Here is a 25988-nt window from a genome sequence, read left to right on the forward strand (position 1 = left end):
ACTGTGTGCCCCCCATGTCCCTTTCACTTGTATTTTGAAATGAAAAGATTTATACTTGCTTAAACAATACGTATTAAACAGAGTGTCCGGTGTTTGACCCGTCCGGAACTTTCCCCTAGGTATTTATTATCTTCCCATAGGGTAAGTTATAGTGATCGTTTAAATTAAAATGAATTTTTTGCATACTTTCACGTTTCAGAGGTTTTTTTTAACATTTTGGCAAACCATAAAAAAACTGGATGTGTATGGATACATACATAGAAATATAGCAAGTCGCCGAAGTTTTCGGAAGCACTGCTCAGCCGATATGAATTATTCAAAAAGCATTTGATTCTTATTGATGGGGAGACGATTACCTTTTGGCAAAAGTTAGTCCAAAATTCAGAAAGCATTTCTCTTGTATTGAATTAATTGATTAAGATTTGGCAAAGGCAGGTCCAGCGGTTTTGGAGATCCAAAAATAGTTTAAAATGCAATTTAGCAGTAAAAATTCATATATTTTGTAACTTAAATTAACCGATATGAAAAAAAATTTCAAAACTTTCACAAAAAGAATATCCAATTTTCAAAAAAATAACACCATTTTTAAAAAAGGTTGTGTTTTCAATATTCAAAATTTAACTTTTCAAAATTTAAAAAAATGTTCAAAAAATTGCGTCACCCAAACAAGTTACAAAAAATCCAGTACGTTAATGGACATTTAAGGGTTAATAAGCCAATGTTATGGCAACGTTATGCTATGTTGCTTTTACATATAAAATGTTATTAAAAACTGTCAAAATGTCTGTCTTTGTATTTGCTTTGGGATCAGGTGTTTTTCACATAAAATTTAACTTCTCACACTCTTTATTATAATGTAATGGAAATATGTCGATGTAGTTTTGATAACATTCTTTTTCGTTTTTGTGCGTTTTCTAGCTTAGACTTTATATCTAAAATGCCTTAATGCACAGCAAATACATGGCATTCTAACAGTTTTTAGTATCATTTCATAGGAAAAAAGCAGCATGACATAGCGTTGCCATAACATTGGTTTATTTTACGGTAATATTGGCCCATTATATTAGTTTGTAGAGATGTGAGGCATAGACTTCAAGAAAGTTTGACAAAAACTACCTAAAGAAAAACTAGAAGAAGAGAAAATAAAATAAACTCACTACAGGAGAATCAAAATATTTTATATTATTATATTGAAAATTTCGTCAGCTATTGAGAACCATCGGCCACAGCTAACCATTACACCAAAACCCATGTACATGTTCCACTCGATTGGTATGCGTGCTACGTGGATACAGCGCTACGGTACGGCGCCGGTTCTACGCTACTATGCTATGTGGAGGCCCGGAGGCACGTGCATACTGCGGCTATAGACTCACCGGCTATAGAGATAGCGGACTACGGGCTACGGGCTACGGGCTACGGCATGCGACTGCGGATAACACACTATAACCGGGTTTGTGTGCTAGGAGCCTTCGCCGGTGCTATATGCGACGCTTTATTCTGGATATGACGCCGAGACGAAAGATTTGTCCGTAGATATAGATGACGTCTTGCATGACGTACGACCCTTTGGCGTTTTGTGTAGAGCGATAAATGTAACGCCGAAGGATGTGGAATATTTACTGAACTATTTTCATGCGAAAGGTATGCATTGACTATAGATATTTCTATAAAATTCATGTAAGAAGTATATTTAAATATAGATTTAGTACTATTTATGAATTCTATGAAATAAATCATCAGTTCTGCAAATAAGTTTGAACTGCTAACACTTTGGGGACGGCTGTCCACCTCAGTGGACAAACATACTCTGTGAGACACAGGCTATTTTATAAACAATGACTCAGTTTGCATCGAAAAGTTGAATAAATTACATATAGCAGTGATAAACAGTATTGTATTTTGAAAATAATTTTAAATTATTTTAGTAGTATTTTTAGCCGTTTTCTTTGCTATATGGTCTTTTTTTTAACGACTAGTAAATTTTGTGAATTAAGCAGTAGTGAAGATGAGTTTCAAGTAGACATTCATACAAACAAATTTTACGAAATTACTATTCGCACCAATGATAGTGACGAATGTGATGATGATATTATCCAACCAACAAACAGAAAATCGACAAAATAAATGAAGAGCGGGAAGACATTAGCGAATGTGCCGATTCTCCTTCAATAATCGAGTTCGACATACATCAACAAACACCTCGACTACAAAAACCAAGCAATATAAGACATCCAATAGATTATTTTACTTTATATTTTATAAATGAATTATTAGACAATATAATACAAAAAACATTATGGCAGCAAAAAATGACCAAATATACTGACTAATCAGTGGCATATTCTAAATTCTAAAAGAAAAAGGGATTGTATTGTCTGTTCTGACAGAAAGGCACCAGGAGGAAGGCGGCGAACAACATTTTATTGTAAAACATGTCAAAATCAACCAGCTATGCATTTTGGAAATTGTTTTGAACGTCACCATTCTTTATAAAATGATTAAAAATAAATTAATATTAAAAATGTATGTCCTTCAATGCCCACAAATTTTTATCAAACAAATTGCATAACATACACAATGATATCAAGTTTACAGCCGGTAAAGTAGATTGTTTTGAAATCGGTGCCGTCCCGAAAGTGTTAATACACGTTTAGAGAAATATAAAACATTTAGTTGTGCCTTAAAGCATGATTTAAAATTTAAATAAAAAACACTAATCAATAAGAATTGACCAAAAACAATTGTTTTAAATAGTTTCATTTTTTTATATACTATTATATTATGTAAAGATTATTATAAAAATGTAAATTTTATCATCATATTTTATTAATGCATTATATGAGTTGTGATAAGTGTACAAACAAACGATTGTTTGTCATAAGGAATGTAAATAAAAGTCGTATCCGATTATATGATCCCATGAACAGAAAAAAAACATTACAATTGCCAAGTTATAATTATTTATTTCAATTCATAAGTGAGCTTTAGAATCTAATATTTTAATTGAGAAAGAAATGAGTTTATTGTTTCTAAGACATTTCTCATCATCACATATCCTGTATCTACCTAATATTGAAGGAAATAAATATTTCTTAATCAATATTTTCTGATATTTTTCACTCAGATCCAACATTCACCCGCTTTAATTGCAGTAATAAAATATCGCAAGCCCTATTCGAGGAATAACTTTTCAAATTAAATTCCACATATTTCTTCGCTAAAAATAAAATAAATACCAAGAAATGCATTTTCATGTAATCAATGACTTTATATCCATTATCACAATGGATTTTATATCCATTAGAGAAATTAAAGCGATTCATTGTTTTGTAGTACGTAAAAACATAAATTGATTTATACAAGTAAAATAGTATATTTAATGATATGGAACAGTAGTGGTAAATCTAAGTGGCACATCAGAGACTGATACAAGAGTTGAGTTATATAACTTGGTAAAGTATGCTTTTATTCTTTGATATGGATTCAAGAGTTTAAACTGTTTTTGCATATGCTGGAGTCACGCGCAGAATTATTATGTAACATTTTAGTCACGTGCAAGCATTAAATAATCTGCCAATCAATTAAAATGTTTTGACTAATGAGAAAATTAAGATAATTATCAGTTGGTAATGGCATAAATAAAGGCAATTCAAAATTATGAAATATGTGATCCAATGAGTCATTAAAGAGTGGATTTGATAAAAAATCTCCAAATATTACGTGAGGGAAGGAGGGGAATAATATTAATATTATTATCACGTGTAATTATTTTCTACCTGTTTTTTAAAATCCAAAATTTTCAAAAAAAAAAAATTCAAAAATTCAAAAAATAATCCCGTAACTAAAATTACACGCGATGCTTGGAGTGTGGGTAATTTTGAACACCACCACGTATCACCAAGGGGGGGAGGAGGGTTCAAAAATCCTTAACAAATCGATCACGTGATTAATGGACGCCCTCTTAACAAAAGTGATGATATTTTATTAGTCCATGTTAAAGGTTCTAGTACCATATAGAGATGTATAGAAGCGTATGCGTGTTGCCAGGCACGGTACAACAGATGCGAAGCGGATTTCCCTGCGATTTTTGGGTGAAACGGCATAACTCATCACCGCAGATGTACTCTGCAAAGCTTTGCTTGCTTTACACATGGAAAATAGATTTATTCATACACACACGCTAGAGACTAGACCATTTCTGTATATGAGCAAATAAAAATATGGATTGTGTAGTTTTTACATATTTGCTTATGGCCTATTTGTATGTTAGTGCTTTTATTATTAATACGGACAGCGCATGTTTTATAAAATTCTCTTTGCTGAATAAATGATTATACAAAATTGCATAAAAACTGGATTTTTTAATACCATAACATTATTGTACAAAACATTGTCAAACTTTTATTAACGGCTTCAATAATGATAAATAATTAAATATTTAAACACCATCATTAATAACATATTTTTAATTATTATGTGATGAATAAAAATAAAATGAGAGATATGGTACTTATAATTATTCTAAGAAACAACAATTATAAGAATATTAAAAAGGCTACGACTCTTATTTCCACAATAATATTCATTTATATTATATATAAAAAAGAACACTAAAGAAGGCAATTATAAATGATATTATAACTAGACTTTATGAACTATCTGAAAAATCTTATAAATAAACTAGAACGTTATAATTACTTATAAATAAGTTCCTTTATAAATAACAGATCTCAATGCTGAAACATGCTTAGATGGCTAAAATATATTTTCATTATATATATATATATATATATATATATATATAAAATAAGTTTTCGGGTAAAAATACTAATCAAAACCGGGTTTTTTTAAAATGTCCGTTTTTGTGTAAAGAGATATTTTCTGATTAGAATCACTGAAGCGCGCGGTGGATTTTTAATAAGATTTTATAATTTAACCGCTTATCGTAATAGTATAATAGCTTAGTATGTTGTTTGAGCCTACAAAATCTATCATTATTCAAATTTTTATCAAAATCGTCCAAAAAATTTGACCAAACTTTGCCAAATCTAGTCAACGCGATTCCTTCCTATCCGCAATCTTTCGAACAGTTTTTGAATATTTAAAATCGATTCAAGTTTGTGGCCTAAAACGTAGTCGAAAAATTTTATACTTTTTTACTTACTACAAAAATTTTCTCAATTAACCAACAATAGACCTTATCGAGATAATCAAATTCTTTTAAATTTTTGAAATCCATCCAGCCCTTTTTGAGAAAATTACAAAAATTCAAAAATCGACTTAATTTTACCACATTTGGTCTCATTTGATTCAGAATAAGCTACAACGTCGAGAAAACATGAAATTAACAAATCGGAGTTTTTCACAAAAACAATAGTCTTCGGGAAGTTGAAAACTAGTATAGATAAAATTATTCTTTATACATAATGTTTATCTCGAAATCTGGAAGACAAATTAGAGACTAATTCCATCAATTATCAATAAAAAATCCATAATAAATAACTACTGATGATAAAAATATTTTCAACTGAAAATCCATTTTAATATATATATATATATATATATATATTTAAATAAAATTGGATGTATTTTCAGCATAGTACAAATCGTCAAAGCATTATTAGCAGAAGGCAAAAGCTTATCCATTATCCAGTTGCATATTTTATTTAAGTACCTACAATTACAATTCGATCCAACGACTTCACTTACTTTGTCCCTATAAATTCTATACACGATTTTCTGTTGAAATTCGTTCAGAACATTTCGAAAGTATTGCCTAAAACCGCTATTGTTAATTTTGCTCGGATCCACGATAAAGGCCTCTCTGAGGTCGTCATTAAATACGTAATTGGCTTCGCACTCATGTGCTCATATCTGATTTTGATGTCAGAATACACGCTTTAGACGCTTTAATATTATCGCAGCAAGTTCAGAATTTAGATGTTGAAAATAATATATGAAATAATATGTGTTGAAGATAATAATACGTTGGAAAAGTAAGCTTATTATAGTCTCGAAATTAATTATCATATATCTGATTAAAATCCGGTGGAGATCTGGTAAATTCTGATATCACGAGTAAGAATAAGAAAAAAATCAAATAAATTACTTCAATTGTAGAATTAAATAGTCGCTCCAAGCAAAAAAAGACTTCGACAGACGTGTTGAAGATCAAATCCAAGGCATTTCGTACAGCTTTGGAGACCTGAGCAGAATTCTGAGGTAAATTACTCATCGGAGAGACAACTTTTTTGGACAAATAGTAAAATGATCGTTCGATACGTTTGAAAATAATCAAAATTATATCATGTATATTCTCAAGTTTTGCACTATACTTGGTCTCACCATAACGTTACTTCAACTCTAAATTAGATACCTACATTATCATTTACCTTGCTAGCTCTTATTCTATATCCTCATCAATATTTTATGTTTTCATTAATTCAAAATCTAGTTTTTAGCCGTAGTTTTTATTGCTACAATAATACCTAAATTCCATCCAAAACTTGATTGAATCCATTAGAAGGATTGCGATTATCATTGCTTCGGGTAGAAATTCAGTTACGGTTTATGATAGAAATGCTAATTTTATTACGATGCCGAGCGAAAATTATGATGCGATGGGAAACTTTATGATATGAAATTTTATCAGAACGAGGTTACGAGGTGATCTGAATTGGGGCAAATATTAAAGAAGTGTTTGTAATTAAATTTAATTGTATCAAATCGTAATTAACATTCTGGTGGATGGTGGTGATAAGTTGAATGAAAACAAATTCAAATGTTATCAGAGAACGTGTTATATACAGAAAGCTCCATCATCAATTTTCACGTTTACAGTACATTTTGTAACCAATATTTTTTATATATAATGTAGACATATTTATATCGATTGTATATTGGAAAGACGAGTGTATATGTGCTCTATAAAGTAACTCAAACAAAAAACAACTTTACTAGCAAATCCTAATAAAGTGCTTTGAAATTATTTTATAACAATAAATACATCACTATTTTGATACAGCTATTTTAATTAATCTTTTTGAATAGAATGTCAGTGCGCAATCCTATGTGGAGGAATTTTGATTACCTTCTGAATTTAATCTAGTTTTATTTAACAAAATTGGTACTTTATCTTCTTATTCGTGAGTAAAATGTAACCATCATTTTTTACAAAATTTCGAAATCGTACAGTTAACTTAGAGAAAATATTTCCTTTGGATCAGGGAAGCATCCATAACAGACAGACATTGTATTTGTATTTCTAAGTTTTTATATGAATACTTTGGGTATAGTATTCAGTAAACATGTTTATATTGATAAATCTATAAATTTTAGTAAATATGTTGATGTAGATACGTTTCCTATAAATTCAATCAGTTCCTTTTTTTAATAATCGCTTTGATCTCCGAGTTTTTGATTCCATTTTATTTAAACTTATTCCTAGAGTTTTTCGAAATACAAAATAAATCTATATTTTTTATTTATGCATTTAACAGAAATCATTTAAAATGATAATAATTTTATTCTAGTGTGCTCCAAATCCTAGTATGATGTTATAAAAAATATTTTCACGGTTTGTTAAAGCAAATATTGCTGACTTTGAAATGCAAAAGGCAAAGAAATACTCGTTATAAATTTTTTGTATGAACTTAGACCTTTATGAAACAACGCCTTTCAATGAAAAACAAATATGGAAATCATGGTGACAAAGGGTACATGTACATACAATCAATATATTTTTATTATTTCTGATATTCTTGTTTTATGAAATAGATAAAAAATTACAAACTTATATGTCACAATGGATGAAAGCTCAAGAAATATGAATCGTACTTGTTTTTAGCGTGAAGCATATCACAACTATTAAAAAGTATATATGCATTGATATTTTAAAGATTATAACAAAAAAATTGTGAAGTCTCCAATAGGTTAATTTTTCATTGCAGGTCTTGAAGCTCTGCAAAATCTAAAAGTGAGTGGTTTACCATGACTTACTATGACTAATTTATTAAAAGTGTTATGGTAATTTATAATTCTTTTAAAACTTCTAGACTTCTAATTATCGAAGGTTGAAAAGAAAAGCGCCATTGGATTTAAGTCATCAACTCTCCTGATAAAAAATTTAAATAACTTAGTCATTATTTATACGAAATTACTTCATAAGTAAATAGTTAAGATAATATAATTATCAATAAAATATTGTGAATATTATATAGAATAAAAAAACAATTATTGAGTTGTTTTTCCAACATGTCCCTTTAGTATACAATGTCCCTTTACGGCCTACAATTGTAAATTCCACAAATTTATTAAATGTCCTTAACTGGACATATTACATTATTTAAATAAAATGTAGTAAATAAAAGAGAGAATAATAATAAAAAAAAGTTATCTCAATTGAATCATATATTAATTAATATATGATTTCAAATAGAATCTGAAATCATATATTAATTTGATGTAGAATGATTCGAAAAGACAAAAACTTAAAATTTGTGGTATAGCTATTTATGAATATCTTAAGGTAAATGGTCAGTAATAATTTAATAAAGTTTAAGAATAAAACCAAAAATAGAAATATTGTGGAACAAAATAAAAATATACAAGATAGAAGAAGTTCACCAGCTCCTTTACTTCCTGAATGTGGCAAAGGTGTTCCCGGAAGATATTCGGGCTATCGATTTCTTTCGGACAAGCCTTTCTCTGAATGCATTCCCAATCCCAATAAATAGGTAAAGGAAAATCGAATTTAATATGAACAAATCCAATTTACTTCATTTTTATAAACAAACTAGCAAACCCGACGAACTCCGTTTCGCCACAAGATGGTTTTGTGAGAAAGATGAAGAAATTTTTTGTTTCATATTTGAAACGGAATTTATTTCGATTACAAAAATCGAGTGTTTTTCAGTTGAACTTCTCTAAGTAAATGAAAGTGAATCCGCAAATTATCCGTTTCATTGAAGTGCTCTTTGGTAAACCACATTTTTTGCTTTTTGGTCTGACGTTAACACAATCAAAGCGGATGGTTTTCCAACTCGTGAACAGGCAACGTATAACTGCCCATGTGAAAAACAATGATTTTCTAAATAATCAATTTGAAATTTATCCCGCAAACACTAAGCGATTGGCCTTGCGACTTGTTATTGCGAACGCAAGGCGAACTGGAAATTGCAATCGTTTGAAGTCAAACGGAAGACCAGTCGGAATCATTGGTATGTCACCAAATCGCCAGCAATTTTTGATTGAATGGTGAAATTCAGTGCGTGTACATCATTATTCTTTGCGGCAAGAATTGCTTAATGACTTAACCAAGCATAATTCTGATAATTCTCACTAATGTGATAACTCGAATTTTTAATTACGGTGCGTGAAGTTCCAGCAGCTTGCATTAAGGCACGATGCCATTCACAACTAATTTTCTTAGCTCTAAACCTTGCGGAGCCCGAGACCTTTCCAACGAATGCAAAATTGTCGAAATCGGTTTGTGCGTTCTGGAGTTATATCGTCGGGAAGGAAAACCCGACTTATTTTATATATATGTTGATAATCTATTTGAAATTATTTAAAACAATTGTTGATTATGTTCATTACTCGAATTTTTAATTACAGTGCATGAAGTTCCAGCAATTTGCATTAGGGCACGATGCCATGCACCACTAATTTTCTTAGCTATAAACCTTGCGGATCCCGAGACCTTTCCAACGAATGTAAAATTGTCGAAATCGGTTTGTGCGTTCTGGAGTTATTTCGTCAGGAAGGAAAATCCGACTTATTTTTATATATATAGAAGATTAAAATAGATTCATTCAGAACTAGTTTGAATTCTTACCTTGCATAGTACTTTTAAAAGCTGAGAAAGCCTCAGAATAAGTTAACCTAAAATTTGTAGGTTTGCAAAAAATATTTTGTAGATATTAATTATAATTTCTTTGAATTTGTATAACAACATTTAAAGAATTATTAATATAATTCTACAATCATTTTATAAAATTATTAATTCATATACATCGTACAGTATGCACCTGGTGCAAATTCAATGATATTAATTGGTACATGTCGAAAATAATGTTTGAGGTTAGTTTAGTTGGAAATTCTATGCTATAAATAATGATCGTTTTCTACAATAATATATAGTTTAACATCCATAAATTATTACAGAGTTCTATTATACTAAAAATTTATCTCAATATTCGAATGTATCAAAACCCATTTAAAATATTCAATATGTGCTCTTCAAAAATGAATAAATTATTCAGGTGCAAGTGGTAATATCCTATATTTTTGTTGCAAAAATATTAGCAAAACTCCAGTTATCAAAATATTTAATTAATAGTAAGAAAGAATTTTATTATCGACCTATTGCATATAATTAAAATTATTTTTATTAACCTATATAAATTTCAAAGATTTATTACTTCCTTTTGGAACGACTCCTTAGAGAACGACACGTAGACTCAATAAATCTTTATTTTCAGATATCTGAACAAAATTGTTGCACAATGCAATGCATTCTTGATACCGAGACAAAATAGTAAATTCTAGAATTTCATGTGAAAAAGGTCACATATAACTTATAAATAAATCCATGTTTTATTATCGGCAAAATGAAACATTTTATATATATTCTCTGTACAAAGGTAATAAAATCGTATCAGTTGCGACGTGATATCAATGCGAAATATTTTGGTTTTATAAAGCTTTGAACTATTTTGAAAAACTAACGATTTAAATTGAAAACTGCACATAAAACCTAATGCATATAAAAGTAAATATAGTTTGAGAAGCTGAAATCAATGATATAATATACTTGTACAACTACTTTTTTTATATCAATCGGAAATATATAGCAATCAGCTTATGTCCTATAAGCTGCTGAGCTGACACTTATCCTTACCTTGTATTTTTAGATGGTAATCCAAAAAATGATCCATCAATATTTGATTACTTTATTATTAGAAATTATCTAATAGGGCTGGCTTATAATTCCATATTGTATTTTTCCATTCTCTCAGATAATTCCATTAACAATGAGAATTTTTCAGATTTCTAGAATGCTCGTAAAATATCTCAATACATAGTAAACTGCGGTATTCCATCATCCGAACGTTCGAAATGAGTTTTTATCTACGTGGACATGAAAAAGTCTTCTAAATTCCGGCTCCTTGGTGGAGAGGTATTCTTTCATCTTTATAAACAATGTCTGTCGGTTATTAAATCTGAATGTCAAGATGACATTTCAAGTAAATAATGAGACTATCATAAAAAGTCGTTTATAGAACCGACTCAGTTGAATCAACAAAAAAATCTGCTGCCGAGGAATATTTTCAAATAAATTACTAAGGAAATTATAACACAAAGGAATTCAGGATTTTATTTGAAGTAAAAGATTTTATAGCCACAAATATTTGAAGATTTGAGTTTGATGAAGTTTTTATTATCAATTTTGTGCAAAGTCTAAATTTATTTAAAGATATTATAGTAGACGTACTAACACAAAACCTATTTTCATATTACACCTAAAAGCATATAAAATAAATCACGATTTTTAGTTTTTTAAAACAGAAACTACCATAATTAAAGAGCTTTTTGATGTGAGAGTAAAAACTTTATACACTTCTAGTGGATGGAAATTATGAAACTTTTATAATTAATTAATAGATGAGCATCCGACAACTTTGAGATTCCACTTACTTAGTTCTCAAAGATGATTAACTAATGAAGAAGAAAATATATATATTGAAAATTATAACAAAACTAAATAAAAATCGACGTGAAATGAAGTAATTCCTGAATAATAAAATAAGCAGCCACCACCAGCTTGATATTTTCACCTGAGGGTCTTGTGAACTAAACAACAGTGCTCAAAACTAAAAAACCTAAAAACAAAAGAAAATAGTTTTGTCATGGATTTTCAATTAATTTGTTCGAGGTAGCAAAGTCAACCAATTTAAGACAATAGCTGGTTACACATTTTTGCCCTTTATTTTTAAATTTTGTTGTTAAAAAATTCCTAACTTTACTTATATTTGAAATATTTCTTGTGGACCTTTTTACCTGCGGATCTTTAAGCCCCGCTCTACCTTATTGCTGAAATATATCAGTATATTCATATCAGTATTAAACCAGAAAAGAAAAGGTCAACCACTAGGTTGCCTTTTAGAAAAGGCTAGATTAAGAAATACATCGCAGCAGATTATAGAACACAAAGTTGCAGATTGGCGTTCAAATATGAATAAGTAAGAATAAAATATATGCACTTGCATAATCTCGCTGAATAATATAACAATGACATGATATACCCATTTCGCAATAAACAGAAGAGATGTTTACTACCGAAAATGGACTTTTCCGGAAATCGTGCTTTCTAGCAATTGGCATTTTAGGCCAAAGTCGTTCTGCATAACACACCGTCGACCGAAGGGTGCTTATTAGAAGACCTTGGCCTTGTTAGAGCGTTCCGACCATTATATTTTGGCGAATTCCCAAGCACTTGCCTCCCACGAGGGGTTTAAGAGCGAAACAATAAAACAAGGGTTGCCAATAATAATAAACACAGAGATTTAATGCTGTAATAATGTAATTGTTGTCGGACCCGAATCACGTTAAGTTGTTTGTTACGGCCTCGGCCAACTGTCACAACACTAACAGGTAGAGGTTAAATTTCTGCGCAGATATGAGGATTAATCAAAAAGCGAGTGGCATGACATGGATATGGAGGCTATGGAGGATTGCACGGCTCACATGATTGATGCGATCGTAATCCACTGATATCGTATTATTACATTATGCTATTTCCAACAACGAAGAGAATTAAGTGATACACGGATGATAGATTTAGGCAGAGGTTAACAATTCACATATAGAAAAAAGCTGACGAAGTCAAGCTTAGTGAAGTACAATTTAAAATCCCGAGGAGGCATTATACGTTGTAATATATTTATTTACTAATTATTTATTCAAACGGGTATTCTGGCTTAAAATTGAAAAAAAAAACCTATTTTAGATATTCTAACTATTCAAGAATATGTGTACAAGGATTTTTCAAAATTTAAATTATTTTCAGTCATATTAGCTGTTTAACCACGACAATTCTCCATCGCGCAATTTTAAACTCGTTTTTCTCGAAACTGTATTTTTCATACCCACGATTTCTCAAATTCTACTTAACCGATTTCTACAGAGTCTTCTTTATAGACTTTCCTTCAGTATGAACTATGCTCAGTTCCAAATTGCTTCTTTTAAAAAAATCTAATCTAAAAAATCCAAAAAAGTTGTAATATTTGTTCAGTCGCTATTTTGTGAGAACCGTCTACATATTAAAAATATTGCTACAAATTCTCCTGTCTAAATTTTGAATACTCACTCTTTATATTTTAAAGTTACAACAAATATATAAGATGAAATATTTAATATTAATAATGAAGATAATAATAAAATTATCTAATTTAGCAAATTTATTTAATTTAAATTGAATTAAATTTTATTTAAGATTTGAACTTCATATAAACGCGTTTGAAGAATCATAACATAATAAATTTAGTAGAAATACTACCAATCAGTTGATGAAAACTTTTACAACTCTTAAGAGCGTAATAATTTTTATTTTTAATACATATTTTTAGTTTTAGTTAGGTATTGAAGTTGATTACTAATCAATATGTCAGTATGTGAGTAAGTAATTCATTATTAATCATAAATTTAGTAAAGGTTTTAAAGGTTTTTGTGACTGATACGATCGTAATCCTCTGATATAATATCATCACATTATACTATTTCCAACAACAAAGAGCATTAAATGATGTACAGATGTTAGCTTGAAGAGAAGCTTAATATATGCACATATGTCATATGTATAGGAATATTATTATTATATATAAAAGCGTAGCCAAAACTAATTATACCAAAGTACTTTTTTAATATAAGTAAATTATTTGATACGGAATTCTGAATAAGAATATCATTGCACGACTTTTGTTGATAATTTTCATTGAACCGGGATCAAAATGTGTTATAAGCGTGTTGATTCAACATTCATAATTTCAATTTTTTAATTTGTTTATGTATTTATTTTAAGTATCATATATTTCTTATTTTTTGGACAGCGATTAGAACTTAAGAGTCTTATAAGCTGTTGTGCTAATTTGACTTAATAGTATATTTAATACTAGTCAGTTTTACCAAACAGTTCACGTATTTCTTTGTAATGAATTATCACAGTTTTTGTAATATAGTGAATATTTATTGATGCAGCAATGCCGAATCAGGTTAATTTCACTTGGAAACATATTAATATCTATATTTCCATGTAAAAACTGTTATCACTACTGCTTGAAACCAGGCTTCCCAAAGCTGGATAGAACCCGAAGACCTGTGATTCAGGTCCAATGGTTCTAGCCACTTGCCTACAAGCAAGCTGGTATTAAAGTAAAATATAAATCGACATTTTTCTAAATGTAATGATATAATAATATTAACGAAAAATAATCATAAATTGAGTGGAAATCTATGGATACAAGGTTTTGCAAGATTCACATGATTGATGCGGTCATAATCTAAACGTGATATTCAACAACGAAGCGAATCAAATGATGTACATATGCGACTTTGATTTTAGTAGAAATTAATAAATTTACTAATGGCACAACCACAACATATAACATATAACTAACAAATTATTTATATAATTTTTCATTACACAATAGCCATAGCTTAATTCTGGAATACTTTTGTTGAAAGGATTACAGTAACTGAAAGCTATCTTACAAGATTGTGAAGATAACATGCTGATAAATGTACCCAGAAATTTCATTAACTTTAAATTTAAATAAAAAAAATTAATTTATCAATCTTCTAGCTTATTGAAAAAATTAAGAAAGTTAATCTAATTTATTTAATTCAAACACTAATAGCAATTGGATAAATACTATTCAAAAAATTATGATATTTTTTTCAGAAACAATATATGCTCAAAATATGATAATATAAATATAGGCATGTACCAAGTTCTAATTTTTATAATGACATCGTTTTCGTTTTGTATTAAAATGCTAATTGATATAATTGTTCATGAAATGATGATCAGCATTTTGTTAATTACATAGAAATCCGATTAAATGGTATTTGCAAAATCGCAAAACTATGCAACAGTTAATTTAATTTGTAGGAAATATCCAACGCAGCTGCTGATGCAGCTTTTAATTATAAATTTCTATACTGATATCCTTGAAAATTAAACAAAAAATTATTTTATAACGAGACCTTTATAAATAGGTAGGTGCATTAAAAGCAGTTAGTTAATAAAAACTTTAATTAAAAGTTTTAATATAAAAATGAAACATGGGTTTATATAAATTAATACCAAATTGATTTTTTAAGTGCTAATAATAATTGTTCAAATAAAATGATTTATTTTTAGATTTTGTTTCAATTACATTATTATATTTCATTATATTTATTTGTTCACTTTTATATATAATTTGCAAAATAGAGCGTCAAAAATTCTATTATCCTGTTTATTTGTGTATCTCTGACATTGATTACTCCTAATTTAATTAAATATTGTATTGACTGAACATCCTCTTTAAAAGTATACATTTGACTTTGAAATGTTGAGTATTATTTGAAATCGTCTTATTTTTGATGTGCTTGAAATTCTCGGAAACTGGAGTGTTTTCATCCAAAATGGGTATTAGAGCAAGAAGTGGCTCTTGATCAAATTATATCGAAAACAACAAGGTGTATTACACAGGTGTTAGTCGAGTGAATTTTAGTAGGAAATATTTGGAATTATAGATAAATGACAAACATATTTAAGGTAGAGGAAATAACAGTGAATTACAATGGGGGTTTGTAAATTTATATTTCAATAAACGATCAGACTCATATCATGATTTGTTTGGGAGTATGTGACTTTTTTCTCATATAGAAGTGTCCTCCAGTTTAATAATATTTGAAAATAGGAACAATAGTTAATGATAATAAGATATAATAATTATAATTATTATTTATTTGTCATGTAATTAAAATAGTCCAATTTCTGTCACATCGTAATTTATATTCCTCTTATCAGGAAACATCTTCTAAAATGTTAATTAAGAAAATAAAATCAACTTCTGGCCTTTTTAATTATAAATTCCACAAAGTGAGAAAAACAAATTGCTTGTTATATATTATATGACAAACTTTCATCATGTAAACAGATTTTAATTAAAATTTGTAGTTGGAATTTTTGTGCATTATTTGCAGTTTGCATTTTTTGCCTTTGGGAACACTCAGTTTTGCTTCATTTTATAATTGAATCTTTGGTAAAAAAAATCTCGAATGAAAATAAAACCACAAAAGTTTTTTTACAATTTTTCAGAAATTTTTTAATAACACACCAAGAAAAATAAAAAATTACTAAGGTATCTGCTCATATATTGTATGATATTCAAAAATTACAAGGTATAAAAAAATCGACGTATAATAATAATAAAGAAATAAAACTTTCGACGTACGGTTTTCTTGTCAAAATTTGAATAAAATAATTTTAAATTAATTTTAAATTGCAAAAACTTTTAAAAAAATAAAGATCTAGTACTCAATTTTGTGTATCATGATGGCTTATTCTTAGAGATTTTCTGCTCGATATAATAAATATTATAGTAATTTTGCGTTATTTGCGACTAAAAGATTTTCATATATAAAAATGATAAAGTTTACAGACAACTATTGATTGTAATCTAAATCAATTTTGACGATTTTAATTTACAAAAAAAAATTAGCAAAACGTGCAATAGATTCCTTACTGTTTATTTCCATACCAAAACCAATTAGATTTTTATTCATTAAAAACCAGTATCAAAACTGCATTTCCACAACTTTTCCACATTGTTTTACTGAATTTAAAAAATAAAATAACAACTCATAATAAACTTGTTCCATTATTCCTAAATACTGTTAGTATGTAATTAGTAAGTTTCTTCTGTTATTGTGAGTAGTAGCCTTTTGAAAAATAAAATATTCAGGGTCTAGTTCTGAGAAATACCGAGAACGCTGAATCATTTAACAACAAATGAACTTTGCTGAATAATCGCAGAAATAATATATTATTCAACGACTTGGGAGCTAGGGTAAGGCCCAAGAGAATACATCTGAATATTGAATACAGTGCGTGTAGTTCAGGAAGCAATATATATATATATATATATATATATATATATATATATATATTAATTGTTTAATATGAACAAAACAGTACTCAGATTTGTTTAACAACTTTATTTTATGATTACAGACGTTTCGAGACCATGGTGTGTCTCATCTTCAGTGTAATTTCAAAAACAGTTACTTATATACTACATATTCTTTAATAATTTATTTAAATTTCATTTAATTTTTGATATACAAAAAACACCAACTATTCCTTGCAATGCTTGACACAGTACTAAAGAAACATATAACACTTACAGAAATATTCTAAACAATATGTTATATGTTTCTTTAGTACTGTGTCAAGCATTGCAAGGAATAGTTGGTGTTTTTTGTATATCAAAAATTAAATGAAATTTAAATAAATTATTAAAGAATGTGTAGTATATAAGTAACTGTTTTAGAAATTACACTGAAGATGAGACACACCATGGTCTCGAAACGTCTGTAATCATAAAATAAAGTTGTGTTAAACAAATCTGAGTGCTGTTTTGTTCATATTAAACAATTAATATTCGTTCCACTCATATCATAAAATTCTATATATATATATATATATATATATATATATATATATATAATAAACAAACAATGTGCCTAAATACTACGTATTTAAAATTGTACATTTTCCAGAACAATATGTGTCTCATCAATAATCTAAAAACAGTTATAGATTTTTTTTGGTTTGAATTGTAGAATTAATTGAATATTTTAATGTTTCTGAATTCTGCGAATCAAAATCATGTTTACTTCATCATTTACTTATAAGTATTGAATAAGAATATATCTGTACTAGGCAGTCCTTATAATTATATCAATTACTACTGAATGCAATAACTGACATTGCAAATCATTTACCAAGAGTTATTTGGTATCCTTGACATAGTCTAATAGAATGATACAAATATTGAAGTATGGAAAAGCAATATATCTCAATTGAAAAAGCAAATAAATGAAGGTAGACTGTGCAAACACCAACCAAAGTAAGTAATTGCTGCATTTGCAATGAAAAGAAAATCAGTTAATAGAAATAACATTTCAAACAAATATGTCGACATAAAGGAAATAAATTACTAGATCCAACCATGATGAAAAAAATTGTCATAAGTACTAAAAAATCAGGAAAAGTAATGTTTCTCTCAAGCACTAATTAGTTGTATAGCGTGACCTGTACTGAATACAGAAATTTACAAAAAATATAAATATACATTATACATCAATTACGACAGTGACAAATTGAGATACAGAATTCCATCATTTAAAAAAATTTGAAAAGAAGAACATAATATTATTAAACTGTACTTATTGTATTTAGAATTTGATTTTGTTGTTATCTTGATGAAAAGTTAATTTAATTCAATGTACTATAACAATATTGTGCAAAAACGTAACATATAGAAAAGGAACTATTCTGGAACGACTGTCATTCAATTGATAAAACAAAGCTGAAGAAAATCTACGTTTGCAGTTTTCAATACAAGTCACAAATACGCACACAAAGTGTACTTTGTAATACACTTGTGTACAAATGTAATACTTTAGAAAAAACATGATTTACCACTATCCTAATTTTACGTAAAATGGTCTGGGTATAGATCAGTCTGCTTGCCTTAAAAAATCGAAAGTTCAAGATTTCTAATTATTGATTTAGTTACGCGAATATATTGGGATACAAACATTCAGAGTTCCAAAAGAATAAAAATACTAATAATTTTTTGTAATTATATCCCTAGTAACAAAATACTATTAAAAAACTATATAATACAAATTACCATCTTTCACAAAATAAGCTAAAGGCTATAATTTGATCTGCTCATCTTCGAAAAATCGAAAGTTCATGATTCACTCCAATATTGATTTAGTCAAGCAAATAGATTGGGATACAAATATTCAAAGTCCCAAAATAATAAAAATTGTGATTTTTTGCAATTATAGCACTATCAACAAAATACTATTAAAGAATATAATACAAATTACCATATTTCACAAAATAGGCTAAAGACTATGAAGATTCCTAATTGTTGATTTAGTCCCAAAAGAATAAAAGTTATGTCTTTTTGTAATTATAGCACCAGCAACAAAATACTCTTAAACCATATAATACAAATTACTATCTTTCGCAAAATAGGCTAAAGGGCAAACCCACTAAACCTTTAAGAAAGACGACTCCATTTTCCGCTAGAAATGTCAAGCCTAAAGACAGAATCAGAGAAGCAATTTTCTTCCTAATCTATGTAGGATGGATGCTGATAAAACTAACACATCACTAGGCAAATGGAATTTAAATTTAATTTCAGATAAATTGAAACACATATTGGAAACGATAGAGCCTTATAATGATGAAAATTCCAGAATTTCGATTTGAAATTTAAGTGGTAAATTTATAAATATTGAATTTGTTATACAATACATAAAATTTATATTAAAATTTTTTAATATTTTTCTTTTTATTTTTTTTTCATGTTTATCATATTTTTGTGCAAGAATTTGTTGAAAATTCAAGTAAATTAAGACTTTTAAATAATTACTATAATTGCATAACAACGTAGGTAAAAATAATATTTCTATTACAAGATTGATATCAAATATCTTGGATATCATTCATATTTTTATTTTTCTTTAATTTTTTATGAGTTTTTAATTACAATCATCATAAATTAGCGATCTCTGCTGAAATTATCGTCAAGTAAACTGACGAAATCCTTGTATCCATGTAAGGAACACAATTTTACCCTGAGGTTACATATGTCCGAACTAATGGTTTTCGTTCATCCGTCCTTTACTTAGGATTAATTTAAACTATGTCAACGTCTTTCAGGGTACATAATCTAACTTAAGATCCCCATGTCCATATATTTGTGACAACAAACACTAATATAACCAGCACATGTGGGCTGGAAGTGGAAGTTGGATAAGTTCGTAAATGTCTGGAATAATTGCAATATAAATACAAATGTAGTAGCTAGAGATCTATATATAGAGTAATTAATAATTTAGTTTCACTAACGCACTCCTTACTTTTGCACAAAATATATATACACAAAACATATCAAGTGCATTCATATTAAAACGTTTTTGTATGTTTTAGAATTGCACCGTATGAAATGTCTTCATCACCTTATTTATTTAATTTGTTTCAAGAACTTCCCTTATTTCGTTTCGAAGAAAACAGACTGATTGAGTTTATTGAATTCAAGCTAAAAATAGTTCTTCCTTATAAATATAAAATGTGTGCCTCAAGTTATGTGAACTTACATGGAAGATGCTCCATAAATTCATTATGGAACTTTATAAATAACACAAATAAGAAGGAAGTGCTTCTATATAAAGTGAAGCAGGTAATGCTAGTAGGCGGTGAAATGGATTTGCACTATTTATTAGGACTCTGATAAAACACTGATGTATTGATATAGAATTCGTGGGTTTCATAAAAATATTGACATAAAAACTATCTACTATTTTTTATCTTGTAATAAAATATACAAAAAAATTACACCTACATCTATTACAACAATAGAGATCGATTGTTGTTTATAATCACATCTTGTGTTCTATTTGATGCATAATCCTAATGAATGGTAATTGGGAATTGCACATGTGAGCAATTGCTGCAATCAAATGCAATTAGCAAAGGTATTAGATTCCAAAGCTCATTGTAACATCGCAATTATACTATATCATACCGCAAACGATATATAATTTCCACAGGAAATAGTAAAACATCATATCGGTACCAAAATATGATTAAAAATGTGTTAAAGTAAAAACATAAAAAACTATTTTTATGCTGTCAGAGATTTTAACAAATTAGTTTAAAATTAATAAAATCCATGATGAAGTTCACCCATATTTCTAATCAGCACCCATGAGTAACATATCAATTGTCGGGTTTTCACTTAATAGTTTCTGAATACAACTGTCAAGTACACATCGCAGCCGATCCCGATAACATTCTGACTGTTTAGAGAAACTAAATTAATTAATTCATACAAAAGCCAGAAGTCTAGATTTAGCTCATTTCGAACATGTACCACGTTTGCTAAAGTTTCATAATGCTAATGAAGTTCATTAGAGTTACTGTTGCAGTTGAATTTAAATTGAATCTATATCGGGATAAGGCGAAACTGAGATTTCAAGATATGAAATTGAGTATTCATAAATGCAAATGTTGTTACAAGTTTTACATTTGTGGGTTCTGATATGTATATTTACACACGTCCACCTACCCAAACACGCACGCATTATATATATATATATATATATATATATATATATATATTTATAATTGTATGAATTTTCAAGCATTTATAAAAGCAAAAAATGCAGAAATTGAAGTATTAAAAAGATTCGAGAAGTCTTGCATATGTAATTAAATCTTTGAGAAAAAGCTTTTTCACTGATAATATTGTATGCCTATAAATATTATGAATCTAACTTCATGTTAAACATAACAATGTTATATTATTAAAAAATATTCTATGTTTCATAAAAATTTTAAATTAATTTACAAAGCCTAACATCTATATCTATTCTATTAAACCAAAATACGGTGGAGCGATCGAGTACAATCGGGCACAACCAAAGCATAATACAACAAACTTTCATCGTAATAATTAAATGATTATTTCTATCACTTACCGAGGCATTTTTCGCATAAAACAGAGTGTGTCCTTTCAGCCTAAAATATCGCCTTCTCCATCGTTGCAAGGACCAGGTCTGCTTCATGAGAAATCCCTCTCTGGTTGCGGCCTGCCGGAAATTAACAGAAATCCTTGTAATACAGAAATGTGACAAGAATATTTAAATTGGAGTTGACAGTATCGTAATGAAATATCTTGGGCATGAAAAGCATTTGAAGATAGTCTATAATGGGCTTAATTCAATCAGTTTCAGAAGATAACAATCTTGATATCGATATAATATGACAAAAGCTCTATTAAGTTGAACTAATTTATTTGAAAATTTTTCTTGAGAATTTTTAGAATCCTTTACATATATTGTATAAGTCTTAACACAATATGAAAATGAATAATCCAAGGTAACGAACGTATTTAATCCTCTTACACTCTGCTCTGTCAAATTGAATACTTTGGTGTCATGCAGACTAAAGAGAATGTGTACTTAATCTCTTGGGATTTACAACACGATTTCTGAATTCTCAGTTCAAAAGATTCATTACACACAGCAACAAAATTGTATTTTAATACTCAACCGAAGTAGAAATTAAAATTAAATGATTAAGATTATTATCACTGTAATTCCGCGATTAAATAAGATTAAGAAAACATAAATACACTATCCTGAGTCTTAAATGAATGAGAATAATACTTGTTTTACTTTAAAATTCCGAAGCATATATTTGACAGTTTTATAAATCTATTAAATTTAATATACGTTCTTCAGCCATAAATTTCCTATTATATTTTTACGACGATAATGTGCCATAAAGCTTACCTTGCGTTAAATAAATGCAAACAAATGTTTTCAAAATTTTATGACTCGCTTTTTATAATCAAGTAACTCCAAAAATAACTAATATTATATTACGATTACATTATATTTAATGTTTTATATCAACAAAGGTGCAAAAATTAAATAAAAGACGCAATCTTCAATTTGTATATTGAATACTTGACCTAGTTCGAAAATATTTTGATTTAGTTTGATAAACATTATTTAGTATTATATAAATGTTTCAGAGCTTAACATAAAGCATTAGCGTCAAACGTGATGTTCTACGCAAATATCTATTTAAAAAATAAAAAATAAATATTTATACTCTTTAGAAGTATTTTGATACTAAATATTTATCAAGATAATATATTAGGCAATCTCAAAAATTTAGGCGCACTTTTTGAACAGTACATAGATTTTGTTGTGAATAGAAAAATAAAATATATTGCAATTTGTTGAACTTATTTTTATAACTAATGTAAACCTAAACTAAAAGTATACTGACAAAAGATATATATCGAAGGGTTTTTGGTTTTATTTAGACAATTGTTTATATATTTGACTAATAAAACGTAGTATTAATATTAATTATGTCTATTGAAAGATGTTTTTAGAATCGGGAAAACCTACTTTCTGGCTGAATTAAAGAAATTTCTAAAATGTTTAACAAACGTTGTCATAGCATCTTCGTTGATATCGATGAAGCAATTTAATAATTGTGAAATCTGTGGATTTTTTTTAAATCGATAAATGATAAAGGGATCTATCATTATGGATTTGTATAGAAATCTCAACTATATTCATTAATAACAATATAATTAATAGTTTACAAAAACAGAATTAATAACGCCAAAGTTCGAAATATTAAGCAAATTGACTCTAAGGGTACTTTGTTTATTCATGTAAAGATCAACGAAATATTTTTTTAAATTGATTATTCAAATTGAAATTATTTGGCAGAAGATACATGCGCCATCTCCAAAAGCTTCTATGTAACTATATGTTATTCAGCATCGATAATACAGAGTACGGAAGCCAAAGCAAATATCGCATAAAAGCGAAACTGTAGGTGAAATTCTTTGATAAAGATATTCAATATTCGCACCATAACTTTAAAGGTGAAAGCTCTCAAGCTTTCGTGCTTTTCGGCTTTCCGAATATTTACATTGCACACTACATGCTACCGGACACAGAGCAAATAGGAATACAATTCCATAAATGAAAGCAAATATTTTAATGCATTTTTGTGTCAAAGTGTCATTATTAATTTCATAATTACTTAATTACTATTAGAAAGGAATTATTAATTTTATCCTACATTTGCTTATTATCATTTATTTATTTTTGTATATATATTGAGCAACGATCCGATGAATAAAATAAGAGAAAAACAAGAATTACATTAAGTTTTACAAACATGATCAAAAGGAAAATAAAAAAATTGAAGACGAAAAAGATGGAAAAGATATTTAAAGATATTTTGAATATAAGGCATATTAATGTATAATGAAATAGATATAAATGATATGTATGTATAAAATATAAAAATTGCTTAATAATCTCTTAAACCAAGCACCAATGCCTGACTGAGATATGAAAATAATTTATTAATAAAAAAAATTAAAGTGGACCTATTGAATAGCAAATCATTTTCCGGTACATTTTTTTCCAAATTATTAGACTTTCTAGCCTCGTGATTGACCTATATTATTTATTTCTCCTTATTTAGCTATGATTTTTCCCGGTAACCTTCGCATTACTTCTGCCTTATGGGTCTTTTACATAACATACAATGTATTATATTTTATGAGGGATCATTTTCTATCAAGTTGCTTCCCACATGAACGATGTTTCCGGGATATATAATAATCTTTATGTTCTGTTGCTTGTTACAAAGTTTTCAGATGAAATTTTGCATGTACTTCATTCTGTGTGCACGTTCGTTTAATTAAAATGATTTAAAACTTATAATATTAATTAAAATTAAAATAGTTTCGTGGTGATGGAGTAAGAAAGCGGGTTGTTTGGAAGTTGTGTGTTTTTGTTTTACATGGTAATATAAGCTAATTAATCATTTTATGGGTAAATAAAAGTGAATGTGAAAAGCAGTAATTTATAATTTAAGTAACTCGCATGTTATTTTAGTATTTTACTTATTTCAAATTAATAGTAATTTTTACACATAATTATGTTAGCTTTGTTCGTCGAGTAATTAGAAATAAGATGTATTAATAGATCTTATTTTAATTACTCGTTTATTGTCTCTAATTACACTCTCTATATTATAGAGTCTATAATATTAATCTCTATATGGCACTATTTGTCTCTCACAATATATAATCTACTCATCCACATTATTCTTCTGTTATTCTGTTCGTATGCTATTTATGTCAACAAATTATAATATTAAAATTCAAACAATAGAACTTGAGGATAAAATTTTTAAAATTAATAATTTTTTACAATTAACCACTTATTTCAAACCAATAACAATTTAGGATAATTGTTTGTGTGAACTAGAAATAGTTTGAGTTAACGTTACACCATGAAGTCTATAACTGTGCAAAGTTTCAAAAATTTTGTACAACTATATAATTTAAAACTTACCGGCCAACATTTGCCAAAAAATGATCAGCACATTCTCAACTGATATATCAAACAGCATTTGCCTTTCAAAATGGGTTCAGGATTTTTGGCAAAAATTAATGCACTTAATAAAATTATGAACAAACTCGACTGATGGTATCATAAAGCTCATCAACAAGACACCTTTACGAAATTTCATTAAAAGGCTTTAAAATTTTAGAATTCGAGTTTTTCGCAATTGTAGTATTATACGAATCAGAATGACATAAATCGTAGAGAAGACATAAAATTGGAAAATCGTTTTTTCTGGATAAATCATGAACTCAGTCAAAAGGCTACAATCCAGAATTTTGGCATTGGTCACAAAATATATTGTTTGGCTTTATAATATTCTTTTCTCCAATTTTGAAGCTTTAGCTTTAGTAATGGACAGCAAATAAATATATAGGATATTTCAGATGATGTCAAAAATATGAAAATACCCAAATCCTCAATTTCCCTCGATCTATCATCGCCCTGCAACCTCTTCTACATCAATCACGAACGATTTCTATTGAATGCCATCCTTTGTACTAAACAAGATGAGGCAATATGAAAGGTTTTTGTCATTTATCATACAGCCACGTTCATTTTATCATCTTGGCCAATATTCGAACATACATTTTATTCGAAAGACGATATTTTATTACAGAATTCTCACAAATCATTTTCGAAACTCACACACACCAGAAGCAAGTAAATTGTTGCAG

At 28.3% G+C, this 25988-nt stretch overlaps 1 protein-coding gene across 1 annotated transcript in view; it reads right to left on the minus strand.

The window, feature by feature from the left end:
* LOC113370248 (diacylglycerol kinase eta-like) overlaps positions 1 to 25988 on the minus strand; it is a 226279-nt gene that overhangs the window by 110939 nt on the left and 89352 nt on the right. The window contains exon 2 of the mRNA XM_026610920.1: positions 21838 to 21948. Within this exon, the coding sequence (XP_026466705.1) occupies positions 21838 to 21948 (111 nt within the window). The remainder of the gene's footprint in view (positions 1 to 21837; positions 21949 to 25988) is intronic.

The sequence above is a fragment of the Ctenocephalides felis genome, unplaced genomic scaffold (genome assembly GCF_003426905.1).
Source record: "Ctenocephalides felis isolate EL2017-DRISC unplaced genomic scaffold, ASM342690v1 CF-g0.4_SCAFFOLD_01492, whole genome shotgun sequence".
In the NCBI taxonomy this organism is placed as follows: domain Eukaryota; kingdom Metazoa; phylum Arthropoda; class Insecta; order Siphonaptera; family Pulicidae; genus Ctenocephalides; species Ctenocephalides felis.